At 39.1% G+C, this 17,474-nt stretch overlaps 1 protein-coding gene across 1 annotated transcript in view; it reads left to right on the top strand.

Moving 5' to 3' along the window:
* LOC119739352 (centriolin-like) overlaps nt 1-17,474 on the top strand; it is a gene marked incomplete in the record, with an annotated part of 58,519 nt that overhangs the window by 37,028 nt on the left and 4,017 nt on the right. Inside the window, 3 exon segments of the mRNA XM_038214249.1 lie at nt 5,422-5,555; nt 6,977-7,249; nt 14,940-15,126. Coding sequence (XP_038070177.1) covers nt 5,422-5,555; nt 6,977-7,249; nt 14,940-15,126 — 594 coding nt within the window.

Raw genomic sequence — 17,474 nt, 5'->3', positions numbered from 1 at the left:
CCCAGTCCTCTACAGCCGTCAAGCATTGGATTTAGTCCACCGCTCAACGCCCTGCAAATAAATGAGCCACCTTCTGTCCTTCAGCCTCAATTGCTGCCTTTCAGCCACGGTTCAGCTGGCAGAAGTGAATATGTCCACCAATCACAGGACCTGTGAGAACCTGTTTGACTCATTTTCACCGGGTCCTGGGGCCAAATTACTTCAGTCCGGTGGCTAGTCGACACTGTCTCACTCGGCTACTGCCTGGAGTTCTCGACTGCCCATTCGTCGGACACAAACGCATGCCAGACTCAGGGTCTTCACCAGAATTGTGAACAAGTCACTAGCCAGTGCCTTCTATCGTCAAGGTCTATGGATGTTCATAAACCTTGCCGACGGATTCATCATTGGCACATAGTGGGCTTCAATGACTCACGCAGTACGTCAGACCCGCTCAATTTCCAATTCTAAATCCCAGCCAATCTCATCCCAATGGCCCAGTTATTCGGTGCTGTCCCCGATCTACACGTACAACGGGACACGGCTCACCGGACATGGGGGCGAATCGCCAATGTTTTTCAATGCCATTTCCCCCATGGCCTACTGGCAAACCTCAGATTTGTTTTTTTGCGGAGTCGCCTGTATAGGGGCCTGCTTAAATTTTCTGGCTCCCTTTTGTCCACGGTTCCACCCTGTATCCCACATGGTACTGTGTTCACAGAATACCCGGCTGCGTCTCCGGTGGTGGATCCAACCGGACAATATCAGCCAGGGTTTTTCCCGCCCTTTCGGCCCACCATGACGATCACAACAGATTCATCTCTGTTTGGTTGGGGCACGTTGATAGAATCTCACCAAATGGCGGGTCTCTGGACTTACCATCAGCCACCTGCCACAACAATTTTCTCAAATGGTAGTGGTCTTTATCACCCTTCATCGCTTTTAGAGCATAGTGCAGGGTCAATCTGTTGTCTCGGACACACTCCAAGACTTCCTCCAGTACCTCAACCAGCAACACACCAGCATCAGCTTCACCATGGAACAAGAACAAGACGGCACCATACCTTTCCTGGACGTCAAGATCTCCAGGAATCCGGATGGCACCCTGGGACATAGCGTCTACAGGAAACCAACCCACACCAACCGCTATCTCCACCAGCGGTCGTTCCATCATGCCAGCATCAAGTCATCGGTCAACCGCACCCTAGTACAGAGAGCCTTTGATGTCTGCGACCAAGACAATCTCAAGCGTGAACTCAAGCACATCCAGGCGTCACTACAACAGAACGGCTACAAACCCAACTGCATCAAGATCAGCAAACCTGACCAATGGGTCTCCTCTACCCAAGGTCCTCCCACTGTATCTCCCTCAGTCACTCTTCCTTACATAGGTCCAGCTTCTCATCATCTCCAACGCATCCTCCAACAAGCCGGCGTCAAGGTGTACCACTCATCTGGCAACAAGCTCCAAGGCAGCCTCCACACTCACAAGGACAAGCAGGACTCCTCTTCCAAGCCAGGTCTACCGCATTCCATGTGAATGTGGCAAAGTCTACATCGGCGAAACCGGTCGGAACCTTCCCACTAGGCTCAAGGAACACAGAGCACATGGACGGCGAGGGGATTTTGACAAATCGGCCATTGTCAAACATTCCCACATCAACAACAACAAAGTTGATTGGGATGCGGCCGAACTCATCGCACCGATCCAGTTCTGGCATCCAAGACGCATACGGGAAGCCATCGAGATCCGCAAGCACAACACAGTTCCGCAAGACATCGGGTTTCACCCTCAACGACATCTGGCTCCCACTCCTCCAGACTGATGGGTCTCCTATACCCTAGGTTCTCAGCTACCACCTTAGACTGATGGGTCTCCTATACCCTAGGTTCTCACTCCACTGAGACTGCAACCCTACTGTTCCACTTCCCTTGCAGCCTACCTTACACATCGTACACTCTCATGTCGTACGCGAACCCACCTACCTAAAATGGTGCTACTCTGCATATGTAGTAATACTAAGTAGAACGCAGTAGAATCCCCCCCCCCCCCACCCACAGAAGTGTGGGCCGATTCTACTAGCGAATACTTACCCGTAGAGTGCCCACCTGCCTCCCCATTCTCACGTATGCGTTCATTCACGCACCTTACGCTCGAGAAGAGAGGAAGTATGGCGGGCGGGCCGCAAGGTACTGTGGGTAATAAAACTTAGCGTATGGCTGGCACCCTCTAGAGAATAATGCATAATATGTAGTAATACTCTATGGGTAAGTATTCGCTAGTAGAATCGGCCAAAAATTCAGGGGGGGGGGGAATTTTATGAATAATATGCGAATAAGCATCCGCCATTATCTGAAATTTAACTTATACAGCTCCACAGACTTTGTCACATTGTATAAAATGAGGTAATCAAACCCATGTTTTGAGGGTCAACGAATTAAATGAATCCATTCATACAATGATAATGATGTTGTTTATTAAATGCATTATATGCAAATTAGCATCTGTCATCCGTCATTAGAAATATAATTTGTATAGTATCTCCTATATCTAATATATCTATAATATCAAATGAGGTTCTGCACCAGACCCATATTTGCAGTGTCACTAATGTACATGTACGTACGAAAGCTCGACCATGCCAGATTAAAAACAGTAAAAAACAACAGTGTACAGTTGGGCCCTGCTTAAAAGAAATGCATTGACACTTTTTGCAGGGGGGGGGGGGTCCAGTGAATTTAAATTATGGGATATTTTTCCATAGCTCCAGTATGAAATAATGTATGTGCCCTCTGTTTTAATACACAATAGACGCGCACTGACAGAAGGGAATTTAAATTATTCTCCCGCAAAGGCTGCATAATGAGGAGTTTAATAAAATTGAAGAACACCAATATCTTGGGCAATAGAGCTCTCGCCTGGTTCCTGCTCGAACCACTAGACCAGGCTACTGCTCTTTAACCGCATCCTTGAAAACAGTTTCCTCCTGACAGCAGCCATAGTGCAGCGCATGAGTGAACTCCACAATCATAGATCAAGGACATTTGCATTGGGAGCTCGGTGGGCTCTGCCTGACCTCCCATCACTCTTTCTTCATGAAGTGCCAGTCAGCGATGTTCTCCCGCCTGACATCTTCGTTCCTGACTGATGATCTTGTCCTCTGTCCCACAGAACAAGATCTTGTGTCCTATCCGGATCCTCCAGTGGTACTTCCATTGGACTGCACTGATCTGCGGTGCCCACTAGGCTCTGTTCATTGCCACGTTTCACCACATTGGCCAGCATCCTGCAATACTATCGCTTGCTGGGTTATGATAGCCATACGACTCACGCTCCCTTGCAGCCCACCTTACACATCGTACACTCTCATGTCGTACGCGAACCCACCTACCTAAAACGGTGCTACTCTGCATATGTAGTAATACTAAGTAGAGCGCAGTAGAATCCCCCACCCCCACAGAAGTGTGGGCCGATTCTACTAGCGAATACTTACCCGTAGAGTGCCCACCTGCCTCCCCATTCTCACGTATGCGTTCATTCACGCACCTTACGCTCGAGAAGAGAGGAAGTATGGCGGGCAGGCCGCAAGGTACTGTGGGTAATAAAACTTAGCGAAGGGCTGGCACCCTCTAGAGAATAATGCATAATATGTAGTAATACTCTACGGGTAAGTATTCGCTAGTAGAATTGGCCAAAAATTCAGGGGGGGGGGGAATTTTATGAATAATATGCGAATAAGCATCCGCCATTATCTGAAATTTAACTTATACAGCTCCACAGACTTTGTCACATTGTATAAAATGAGGTAATCAAACCCATGTTTTGAGGGTCAACGAATTAAATGAATACATTCATACAATGATAATGATGTTGTTTAATGCATTATATGCAAATTAGCATCTGTCATCCGTCATTAGAAATATAATTTGTATAGTATCTAATATATCTATAATATCAAATGAGGTCTGCACCAGACCCATATTTGCAGTGTCACTAATGTACATGTACGTACGAAAGCTCGACCATGCCAGATTAAAAACAGTAAAAAACAACAGTGTACAGTTGGGCCCTGCTTAAAAGAAATGCATTGACACTTTTTGCAGTGGGAGGGGGGGGGGTTCCAGTAAATTTAAATTATGGGATATTTTTCCATAGCTCCAGTATGAAATAATGTATGTGCCCTCTGTTTTAATGCACAACAGACGCGCACTGACAGAAGGGAATTTAAATGATTCTCCCGCAAAGGCTGCATAATGAGGAGTTTAATAAAATTGAAGAACACCAATTTCTTGGACAATAGAATACATGTGCTTAATCACTTCTGATTAAAAAATGGTTTCGCACACTGCATTGTAACCAAGGGGGCCTTGTACTGATTAGCGTTTTGGGGTATAATTAGACATCCACCCTGAAAAATAATAAATTACATGTCAAACATTTCCTACTTCTATAGGTTTTCCAGGCCATTTTCAATTACCACCCTGAATTAAAAGTACATAGATATAATAATCATTTTTGATAATAGCGAGTGCTAATTTGCAAAATGTGCATAAAATAGGCCCTATATAAATTAGTCATTGAAAATTGCTTTAATGAGTTTGTTTACCCCAAAACGTGGTCGGGGCACCTCAATTGATACGTTTGGACAAAATCCTGTAGAGAATGTACATATAGAAAACATATATTTTTTGTATGGCGGAAGCGTACCTGTATACCATATTAGGACTACTTTTTTTTTTATATGCTCAAGGGTGCCAAAGTGGCAACCGTTGGAATATTCATCTGCAAGGTCCAAATAACAAGAAAATGCAAAAACATTTTGTGCGGACCCTTATTCACGCTTCCGTGGTCAACTTTAGGATTATAAAGCGCCCTTCAAGGAACACATCGCTTTACAAGGCAATATATACATGTATTTAATAAATTACACAATGCACCATGAAACTCAATATACAGAACTTCAGTAACAAAACGAAGTTCGAAGCAATACAAGAAAAAAAGACAAACAGGTGTGTTTTTAGAAGACCCTTGAAAATGCCCAAGGTTTTGGCCTTACTGATGTTGATGGGCAAACAGTTCCAAAGGCGTGGTCCAGCAGCTTGAAATGCTTTGTCACCGGTACGAATTCTGGTTTTAGGCAAAGTTAGAAGAGTTGAGTCTAGCGAAGAGCGAGTGGCATAATAAGGTTTGTGAAATAAAATTAGGTTTTGGAGATACTCCGGGGCTTATGAATGAATGCATTTGTAGACGATGACAAGTATTTTGAATTCAACACGCTTACGGATCAGCAGCCAATGAAGACAACGTAACAAGGGGGCACTGGATGTATCACAACATTAAGTTGATGTTTGTTCCAAATTTGTAGTTAATCGAATGAACCCTTAACAAGAAAAGCTTACTAGTGTAGCAGTGACACATTTGTTATCTTATTTAATGTTCAGATTCTGCAGAGAAGTCTTTGGTGCGGTACATCAACAAAGTGATGATCAAGAAGATATCAGGCAAAGAAGAGCTGCGAGATATCACAACCCTGAATTTGATTCTAACAACAAAGGACAATGGAAAGAAAATACGGGTATCTTTTTTTTGTCTTAAATCTTAATGGCATATAGCATCAATTGCAAAAGCTAAAAAAAAAAAAGGAAACAGTTAAATATTTACCGTAATTTTCGGATTTCGGATTTTGTTTACTGCGGCTTATACACAGGGAAGCTTATACGCCGAGCCTTGAAGAATAAAAATGAGATTTAAATGTGTATTTAATGTACTGGTACATGTATAAGAAAAGATATGTTGCTGAAATAAATTATCAATCGTTACTGGACTTGAGGTACTGGAAGGTCATTATCAACAATGGAAGCACGTCCCACAAAAAGGTACTGAGCGGTACATGTATCAAAATTGCGGCCGTGCGTGAGTGAAAGCTGTCTTCGTTGCTGACCATACAGTCACATTGATGTGCCGCTATTTGCACCATGCACTCTTGTGGACCACACTATTTGTTGTAATAAAGGGGTGTACTTTCTTGGGAACAATAATTACAAATATTTCCGCTGTTTCCCAAAAAAAAGACAACTAATACTTTTTTTGGTGTCTGAAACGTTTCTTTATTCGACAAGCAGTTGTTCAAACATCACAATACAATTTTTTCTGGAAATTTGTAATCAAGAAACAATGTAAAACATTTTTTTTTAACGAGCATCTACCGTAAATGTTTTGATATATAACTTTTGTGGCCCTTTTTATAGCTTTCGTAGTGTAAATGGAACCGGTCCAGAGCTTTTTGACTTTAGAATTTGGAGACCTTACAAAATTGAAACCACTGCGGCCGGTGCAGCTTATACGCCGGTGCGGCTAATACGCCGATGTCAAATTTTAATTTGACACTAGCTACATTGATACTAGCTACATTGATATACAGTCCGATGACAGATTACCTGAAAAGTAGATATATAACAATGCTTTCCAAGCAATCGCATAGAATTTACGGACAACTGTTGTTGCAACCCTCAATTAAGCAACAATGTTTTTAGTGTAACAATCAAATCATTTGTCTTTCAGGAAGGCCATAATGTTCATCTCATATATGCCCCTTTCAGCTTGAAACAAGTCTAGCAACAATTTTTTTTTATAAAAACAAATTTAGAAATCAATCCATGTCATGTATATTTTGAGATCATCAAAAAAATGTCCTTTAATCTCATAAGTTACTGTTTGTATAATATATTTTTCATTTTTGATAAAATACGGAACATTACCCATTGATAATGTTTATTTTGATGATAATGCCTCATTAATCTTCAGATTGGTATTTATCATATGCGGATTCAGCATCACCAAATTATGTAACATAGTTATGTTACAAACTGATATTTAAAAAAAAATGCAACTTCTTGTCTTCAAGGGGCCCTTCTTTATCTGGCTTGGACTGAAAGGTATGGATTCTATTCTCCTATTCATAATATTTTCCCATCTGTTCCATTCACTTTTTTCCAGTACATTGAAAATCTTGAGGGTCTTACAAATCTCCAAGTCCTGATGATCAACCACAACCAGATCAGCAAGATAGAAAACCTCCATCACCTAATGCGACTCAGGGAACTAAACATCAGCTGCAATAGGATCAACAAGGTGGAAGGTCTGGAGACCTTAACACACCTGCAAACCTTAAACCTGTCTCACAATCTTATTGAGACAATTCCAGCCTGGCTAGCCAAGAAACTCACTGCACTGAGAGCATTCCACATTGCTGGGAATCTGCTTTACTCTGTTAGTTTACTTCATTTACAACTTGACATCTTTTCATCTTTTACAAATCAACTCTACCCTAACCACTAATTCAAAGATTTCAGCATATGGAATAATAATAATGATAAATATTATCATTACGGTAAATGGGTCATTTGGGAGACATTCCCATAGACTTGTGCACAAAATTTTTCAAACTTCAATGTGCCCTAACCCAATATTCCCTTCTCCTTTTTCCACGAATTTCGGTACGTTTACTGATTAGACCACAAGCAACAAATATAACCTAATTGCCACAATAAAATTTTGCCTCTAAAGGGGGACTGTGTGCGAAGAAACTACAATAACGTGTCTCCTTAAAACTAATAATCATGCATATTTTGTAAGCGTATATATCCACCAACATTGGTACTACATGTACAGTATTACCCCTGTTCACCAAGCCACTAAATCATTCAGCTATTTAGGGAGTATACATGTGCAGCTTGATTCTGCCAATGTTGTAACAAAAAAAGCAGCTACCAAAACCATCAATCACAGTGTTAACCATCTCAGCCCTCACAGCTAACCCAATTTGTGGACCTGTGAACAAAAGAGATCTACAGGGTGTTGGAGGTTTGAACGTTTTGTGGACTTACCACGTCCACCCAACGTTTTGCCCTCTCTGAAAACAGTTTTAGAGGCATTTTGGGTTAGGGTTATCTGTCGCAAAATGAAGAGGAACAGTCTAGGAAATCTGTATCGAAAATTCAAGTTGAAAAAGTGTTCACAGTGCAACTAAAAGTACTTTTTTGGCTGTTTCGGCAACCAGCCGAAACAGCCTTTGTTTTCGTTTAGATTTTTTTTGGGGGGGGGCTGTTTCGGCATTTTGCCGAAACAGCCTTTGTTTTTGTTAAGATTTTTTCTTTTTTTGTTCTTTTTCAGTCATTTTGCCCATAGCATTTGTACACGTTTTTTTGTTACCGGCGCTAAGGGCACTAAAATTAATCCGATTGCCTTTATACTCAGCACACATTTAGACCAGCAGCTGAAGTTGTGTGCCGAATATTGACTTCATCGTGCCGTCATCATGAGTCACGTGACGTCACATTATATGCGAGTTTTCTGTTGTGACCATTTTCTAGCAGAATTCGGCTAGATCTGACAGATTGGGCTATATCTCCAGAACTACAGGTCCGATTGGGTTGAAAGTTGGTATGTACCTAGACCGGGATGTCTTATAGATGAAAATTAACTTGACGCCGTGATGACGTCATCACGTGACGTCATATAAAATAAACATATTTTGAAGGCCTATATCTCCTGAACTACAGGTCCGATGGAGTTGAAAGTTGGTATGTACCTAGACCGGGATGTGTTATAGATGAAAATTAAAGTGACGTCATGATGACGTCATCACATGACATATGACATCATCGTAAAAATACATATTTTGAAGGCCGGTATTACAAGAACTACAGGTCCGATTGGGTTCAAATTTGGAATATACCTAGACTGGGATATCTTATAAATAAATAAAAAATGATGTCATGATGACGTCATCACGTGACATATGATGTCATAGTCAATAAACATATTTTAAAGGCATATATCTCCTGAACTACATGACTGATTGGTTAAAAGTTGGTTTGTACCTAGACCAGGATGCGTTATAGATGAACGTTGTAGTGGCGTCATGATGACGTCATCACGTGACATATGACGTCATAGTAAAGTTGCATATTTTGGAGGCTAAATACCTATGATTGGAAAAATGGTTTCGCAAAATTGTGCACAATTTCTGTTGATATGACTACATGCGACAAGTTCCATTCAGTTGACAAATATAGATTCTACCTAAACCTCAATATGATATCGATCACAATATCAGCCGTGTCATGATGACGTCATCAGATAAGAATAGACATTCAATCCAATCTGCATTTTTAAGCATATGTCTTTGTACCATTTGTCCTCATGATTTTGCAACTTTCGACTTCATCTATTATCTCCCGTAGTCTATAACATGACATAAAAAACACAATAGCGAAACAGCCATATGTTTGTCAACAAACATACATCTAGTTTCTTTTTGGCTTTTTCGCAATTCAGCGAAAAAGCCTTTGTTTCTGTTCTGATTTTTTTTTCTCCCTACTTTCTTCTTTTTGTTCCATGCAAAATCCCATAGACATTTTTTACACGATTTTTGTACACGCCACTTTTGGCATTGAACTTTGTCATACATCATTCAAATTAAGCATATGCATTGTCCTTATGGCAAAGTTGTGTCCCAAAGAGTGACGTCATGATTACGTCATCAGGGGTCACGTGACGTCATCACAAACTTGCATATTTTGAAGTCCTATATCTACAGAACAGTATGGCCGATTGGGTTGAAACTTGGTATGTGGGTAGACAGGGATGTGTTATAGATAAAAAATCAGGTGACGTCATAATGACGTCATCATGCGATTTTATATGAATTTTTTTAATTTTTGGACCTTTTAGCCATATCTCACAAACGCAACATGCTAAATTCAAAATTCTGTTTGTATTATGTTTGTTAGGTTGTAGGTTTATGCACACAATTTTGAAAAATGTGTGACGTCATCATGACGTCATCAAAAATTCGAATTTTTTAAAACACATATAAGGGAAGGTACGATCGTCATGAAACTTTGTGGATAGCTATATAATGGTACCAGTATGCACAATCCGAAATGACGTCACCGTGACGTCATCGGTAGATTTTGTATGATTTTTTTTAAATTAAGAATTTCATTTTGCTTCCAAAATTTTACAATTCCTTTCATCGGATTGACTTCAAACTTGGTACAAACCAAGACCACAATGACAAAATGTGCATTGACACGGGTTGTCAAGATGACGTCATTGCAGGGCATGTGGCGTCATGTGATACAATTATATTTTAGGAATTATTCTAAGCATTTTGAACAACATTTAACTGCATGAAGCACTCTAAAAAGTAAATGCAAAATGACCAACAAAACATAAACATTTGTTAACTGCGAAAAAGCCCTGTGTTCTGTTTTTAAACCAACATATAGCTCTAGTTTTTTTTTATTTTCAGTCATTTTGCCCATATCATTTGTACATGATTTTTTTGTTACCGGCACTTTGGGAACTGAAATCAATTCGATTGACTTTATACTTGCATACACTTAGACCAGCAGCTGAAGTTATGTACCGAAGATTGACATCATCGTGACATCATCATGAATCACGTGACGTCACATTATATGCGATTTTTCTGTTGTGACCATTTTCTAGCAGAATTCGGCTAGATCTGACAGATTGGTCTATATCTCCAGAACTACAGGTCCGATTGGGATGAAAGTAAAAATGTACTTAGACTGAGATGTGTTACAGATGAAAATTTAAGTGACGTCACGATGACTTCATTACGTGACATGTGAATCGTATTAAAAATTGCATAATTTGAAGGCCAATATCTACAGAACTACAGGTCTGATTGGGTTGAAACTTGGTACGTACCTAGACCGGGATGACAATTAAAGTGACGTCAGGATGACGTCATCACGTGACATGTGACGTCATATTAAAAGTGCATATTTGAAGGCCTATATCTACAGAACTGTATTGGTCCTGATCACTCTACCGCACATGTTGTCCTATCAGCCTTACATGACATAAAAATACAATAACAAACTATTTTCTTTTCTGATGTGACGTCATCACGTGACATGGGACGTCATAATTCAAAGCCCTATGAGAATGTTATTTAATATATACATAACTACACATCCTTCCTGGATGGAACTTATACTTGAAACTATGTCACATATATGTCTCAAAAAAGTTACCGAAACAGCCCTGTGTTTGTCCACAAACATAAATCTACTTCTCTGTTGTTTTCTACACGAATACAAAGGAATATCCACAGTAGGCATGTGTGTGCATGAGTTTGTTTCTGCATTCAGTAGGGGACGTTGAACAAAAGAGGACAATAGGGTACCCAATTCCTGAAGGTCCCCAATTTGGCGATGTGTACAAAACATATGGGAGGTCTTCTTAAAAAGTACAACCAAAAGAGGGACAAAAGTGGGTCCCCGATTGTAGGCAAATACACACTTGTATGCGTGCGAGGATGGGTGGCCATCACCGCGTTATGGGGAATTTGATTATTATTGGGCAAATTAGGACCGAGTTGTGTGGACTTTCTGTTGTCCCCACAGTGTCTTTGGTCCCCATAGTACCATGGGACAACTTGTGTGTGGTTTCTACAGTTACGGAACAAACATGCGTGCTCTTACATATTGGCACTTATGGGGTACCGGGAACAAAGGGCAACAATAGGGACAATGGTACCACACAAGTCTGTCTTTAGAAATTGAAGTACCCAATAGCTATGTGTTTTGAGATTTCTAAGGGGACAAAGGAGAACAAAAGAAAGGGATTAGGGTCGAACAATAGTGGTACCCCATAAACCCCAAATGCTAAGTGCAACTCTGTCTGTATGAGTTTGTTTCTGCATTCAGTAGGGGACGTTGAACAATACAGAACAATAGCGTCCCCAAGTCCCGAGTACAAACAAATGAAGGACAATAGGGGGTCCCTGATTGCAGGCGAATACAACAAATGAAGGACAATAGGGGGTCCCTGATTGCAGGCGAATACAACAAATGAAGGTCAATAGGGGGTCCCTGATTGCAGGCGAATACACACTTGTGCGTGCCCATATTTATGTTACATACCTAGTGTGGACATTGCTTTGTTTTCCTGTCTTTAACAAAATCATTTTACTCAGACTGTGAGAACTCTTTCATCCCAAATTTGTTTGTATGATTCCCTTGAGTGTTTCTCTTCATTTTGCGACAAATAAACCTAACCCAAAATGCTTCTAAACATGTTTTCCAGAGAGGGGAATGTCGTAAGGATATTGGCAAGTCCGCACAATTTATCAGAAAACTGGTTTATGTGGACATTTTTTGTTCAGAAATTCACATTAAATGTAATGCTTGTACACTAATCTTTGTAAACACCTGCTATCATGGACCCCTATTGTCCCTAATCCTCATTCCTTTGTTGGTACTTAATCTTGTTAGCAACAGCTCTCATTGGTTTTGTACACGAATTTCAATTGGTCAGTCATGGACGTATTGTTTGGTTTGAATACCAAAGGTTTGAATAAATGAACACGCCCACACACACGTGAGTAGGTTTATGGTATAAATTAAGGACACACACGTGCAACAGGAACCAAATCAAGGACGACCTCAATTAGAAAATGTGTACAAAAAATAATGAGAGCTGTTGCAAAAAAAGTAAGAATTATAAAAAAGGAAAAGGGAAGAGGAACAATAGAAAATCTTTGATTTACATTATAAACAAACGTATGTGGTTGCGTGAGTTGCTCAAAGCGGGTGCAACCCACAAAGCAGTGAGGCAAAGCCTTGTCTTCATAATCTGATACCCGTGGGGTATTTTATTTCCTTTAATATAGTTTATCTTATCCCACCCATATCCTTCAAAATCCATTTGGAAGATATAGTCCGATCAATTTAAGTTAAGACCTAGAACAAATTGCAATAGAAACCATTCAAGCATCAAACAACTTCAAATAAATACACAAACAACATGTGAAAAATCTAATTGTTTCTATGGAGTGGAAGGGTGTTTTTTTCAAGCATTTTTGTTTTTAGATAAAAATTTGGAACGTGGAACAGCATGGGCTGTTCTGAAAGTAGAACCGAAAAATCTTAAGTTAAACTATTGATTCAGCGCCTGAAAATGATGTTTGATTTGGTTAAGAAAGTTCAGGAAATACTGGGCTCAGGTAGTGATGCTTACAGTACATTTTTTAGTACATGAAAATATGAAACAAAACCTCTCAAAACACTTGTCTATAAGGTTGATGAGAAACAGGTGTAGTTCTGTACATGAGATTTCCATGCAGGTCACACATTCTCCATACGGTAGGGTACAGTGATGTAACTTTAAACAGCTTAAAGGGAATATACAACATTTGCAAACATCGAAAAATAAAACTACCAAGTTTTTGCGAAATACCTTAATAGGATGTTGGTAAATGACAGTCTAAAGCATCCTGTACAATTATGGCACCTGGTATACTGTCATTTTCAAGAAAAGTGGTATTTTTGTATCAATTTCCAACGCTGATCGGCCGATCAGCGTTGGAAACAACTGGCTTTGTTTTCAAATACTGGCCCCAATTGACCATTGCACTTGTTTGCAATCGATTACAAACCTATGAACGGGTACGAACCAGCTAGACTGGTTCCCTGACCTTACAATTCCCCAATATATGTAAACTGCTCTGTTTCTTCTTATATGGAGTCAGGGAACCAGACTACAGGAAAATGATCGTTTTTCTTGGTTTTTATAGCATTTTCGAACCTAAAACCTCCAAAAAGTCAGTGTAACTATATTTGCTTTATATTTCCAACCCCCAAATTCCATCCATTTCTGAAAATTACAGCAAAAGCAAATGATGTATATTCCCTTTAATGGAGAAGATCCTGATCAAAATAGGACAAATGATTTAGACGTCTACTTGTACTGTCGAGAGTGAAATGCACTTCTCTAGAAAAGCAAACTTGAGTCCCAACAAAACAATTTTTTATGGATCAGTTCTCGCATTATTATTACTTTAAAAAGAAAAGATTGGCATGGTCCACCCCCCCCCCTCCTCCGGCCTAAGGCTTTGATCCGGGTGCTCGGTTCAATTTTCACTTCACTTCATTTATCCTGTTACTTTGTCTTTATTAAGGTTTTTTTTTAGTATATATTCTTTTTTTGGAGAATTCATATGTTATTTATAAGTTATGCCATTGACCTAAATTCATCACAAAAGGGACACACAAATCTCAGATTTAAGATATTTTCCATAATATGTAAAATTGGACTCTGGCCTGTTGGCGTAGACACCTGTAATTTAATTTTAATGGATCTTTTTGTCATTTCCTGCCCATGTTTGAAGTAGACCTGTTTATGCAAATATTTTACCTGAAACAAATAGTTAATTGAGAACAAAGTGATTTATTTTAACCAATTAATAATTCAGGCAGTAAACAAAATCTCAATTTTTTATATTTTTTTCAAATAAATACGGTGTTGCAGGCGGCAGTGTAAATTATTTTACATTTTAATAATTGGTGGACATGGAAAAATCGTCTGCTGTTATCAGTTGTGTCACACGAAGTCTCATACGTGATGTGAATGGATTTTCTGATGGTAAACAGACGGAAAAGAAAACGTGACGCTCCCCATACTGTTTATGTATGATGAAAGAGTAGTAGTGAAAAAATGAATAAAAACACTTTTCCACTCCTTTGATGAAATTAGATTTTTAGTATTTTGGATAGTGATAAATTGTATTTCCTTAGCGCGATGGCATTAAAATAAATCCTGTTGCAATTTGTTCTAGGTCAGTTCCTGTGTTGTTCTAAAAAGAGCGGTATAATATGGAGGATTTCAGAATTTCAGAAGATACAGCCAAGCCACTTTTCTTTGACGAAGTCTGAAGAATTTATGTCAATATATCCACAGCAGTATATTTTGAGGGATTCAGAGAAGCTACACAAAATGGTTGCCAATGGAGGTCAAACTATAGATATAACGTGATTTATTGATGTGTGCCTCTGATATTATGTAAGAAAGCTAGTACGGTCTAGATGACAAAATTCCATCCCCAAAAGTCACAAAATGTTTTTCTGCATTCTATCTACAGTTGTCTGATGTATTTAGACTGCGTCCACTCAAGGATCTGATGCAGCTTTCGATAGCTGACAATCCATTATGTGACCTTCCACACCACAGGCTGTTTGCTGCGTTTCACCTTCGGACACTGCAGGTTCTAGACAAGCAGACAATCACAGAGAGTGAGAGAAAGCAGGCAGATGACAGGTTCGAGCAAGGTAAGAACAAACAAATTGTAAAGATTATCAGTTCTAGCAACCGTACGTTTTCCAAAATTCAATTCCATGTAATGCAGAATTGGATGCAGGACATGTGGGTTGAGGTCCTAGTTTTGTTTCGTATGAAAAAGTGTTGTTAGTTTTACTGAACAGTAAAGGATTTGGGTAGATTAAGGACATTCTTTGGAAACTGCTGAAGGATAATCTGTAAGCGTATTAGCAACTCTTTAAAAAAAGATAACTAGAGGTTCGCATTTGTTGAGTTACAAATGCAGTGTTCGGGCTTGCATCTATTTATGTCATAAAACTTTGCCACAATAGTCAACTGAAAATTCATTTTAAACGTTTTTCCACCTGCTGCTGGAGGATGCTCTAACATTTTATGACGTCACTGGTAATTTTTTTTGTAAAATACAACCTAGCCAGAGATTAACATCGTTGACAGCAAGTTCTTGTCTTTTTCCACTTTTGTATTTAAGGCACTTCCAGTTTGTGTACACACCGAAACAGCTCTTTCTTCTCCCTTCTTTTTGTCGCCACAGAATCAGTACAAAAAGGGAAACTGAATACTGATTTAGTTCGGAGAGGATACATGTTTTTTTTTATGAAGTTTAAATACCGTATGAAAATGTAAAAATATAAGTGTATAATAACACCTGACTTCCGGTTTGATGACGTCACAGCATTTAAGATACAAAGGTCAACATTAAAACGGATATCATTAGTTGGGCTACGAACAAAGTCGTAAGACAGGGATCAAATGATAGAATTTAAAAAAAAATTATCTTTTTCAAATTCTCCCTTCAGTAACTTTCGGTCTGATGACGTCATAATTTTAAAACCTTTAAAGTTATATGTAGTTGATAAAAAAATTACAAGGGGCAATTGAGTTATTTGGACGGATGGTTTTTAAAAAAATAAAAAAGAAACCCTATTTGATGTACCGCTAGAGGGCAATCTTTCAGATGATGACGTCATAATGCTGTTTTTTTTTAATCCTTTATTCCTTTCTAATCACTTCCATAATTTATTTGCTTATAGAAAAAAAGCTTCTGCTTTTGAGTTATATTCAATTCTTATTGCACTCACAGTAACACACAAAAAACGAACATGATGCTCTAAGATATATATATATAGCTGAAACTATTTTCTCAAATTTGGCCCTTAATTGCTTGTAATTTGATAGCTGATGATGTAATGATGACGTCAGATTTTTTTTTAACATCTTCGGACGGGTTCACGTTCATACCAGGTTTTGTCATAATCCCGTAAATTGTTTGGAAGAAATTTCTGTCTGTATTTTGAATTCACCTATATTTGACCCAGAAGTAAAAAGATCAAGCAAGTTCACATACATGACAAAAAAATGTTTATTAATTAATGGTCTTTGTGGTTACAACGTATGAACATGGTAGATTATTTTTTTCGAGAGTTATAAGTGAAAGACGTTGTCATTTTCAACAAAAATTGTTTGTAATTTGACACCCGATGACATCATCATGACCTCAGAGTAATACGCGCCACTCGGGATGAGGGTCAATATATGTTCAAAGTTACAAGTTCACACCATAAACCATTTAGGAGAAATCCGGGAGAAGTATTTTCCAGAAAAAAAAGAAAGAAAGAAAGAAGATTTATCAGAACAATTCTAAACAGAGTTTGGGTTGTGCCCGACCACTCAATAATGTGAAGGAAAAAAAAACTTGCTCTGACAGTAAAAAACAATTATGACAATTGTACTGGTAAAAATATCCATCTCTGCACAGAATTCGGTCAGAACCAGCTGGGTTACGGTGGTATTTCTATACTATTCTGTAATACAGTTTGATGATCGTCGGATTTGAATAGCGCCCCCATTGAAAGTATGGTATGAGCCCCTCCCCCCACCCCACCCCACCTATTGATTTTACAGGAATCTGATTCCTTTTCTGGCCACTCTTCTGGCACCACTCACCGGTGCATTGGCAACATCACCTGCAAAACATGTCATACATCTCATCTCTTGCAGGGTTTGTGGAGTACAGTATTTTGGGGAGACTAAGAATATGCTGAACTAGATTTAATTATGTTTGTGTACAAACATACGGATGTTTCGGTTATTTTGTTATTGTATGATTATATGTCATGTAAGACTGATATGACGTGCGGTAGAGTGATCAGGACAAATACAGTTCTATAGATATTTGCCTTCAAAATATACACATTTAATATGCCGTCACATGCCACTTAATAACGTCATCGTGAGCTCACTTCGATTTTCATTTTGTAACACATCCCGATCTACATGTAGGTTCATTATCAACTTTCAACCCAATCAGACATGTTGTCCTGTAGATACATGTATAGGC

This window comes from Patiria miniata, unplaced genomic scaffold, assembly GCF_015706575.1.
Source record: "Patiria miniata isolate m_02_andy unplaced genomic scaffold, ASM1570657v1 HiC_scaffold_30, whole genome shotgun sequence".
Taxonomy (NCBI): Eukaryota; Metazoa; Echinodermata; class Asteroidea; order Valvatida; family Asterinidae; genus Patiria; species Patiria miniata.
Note: the sequence above shows the minus strand (reverse complement) of the source record. Positions and strands in the feature narration are given on the sequence as shown.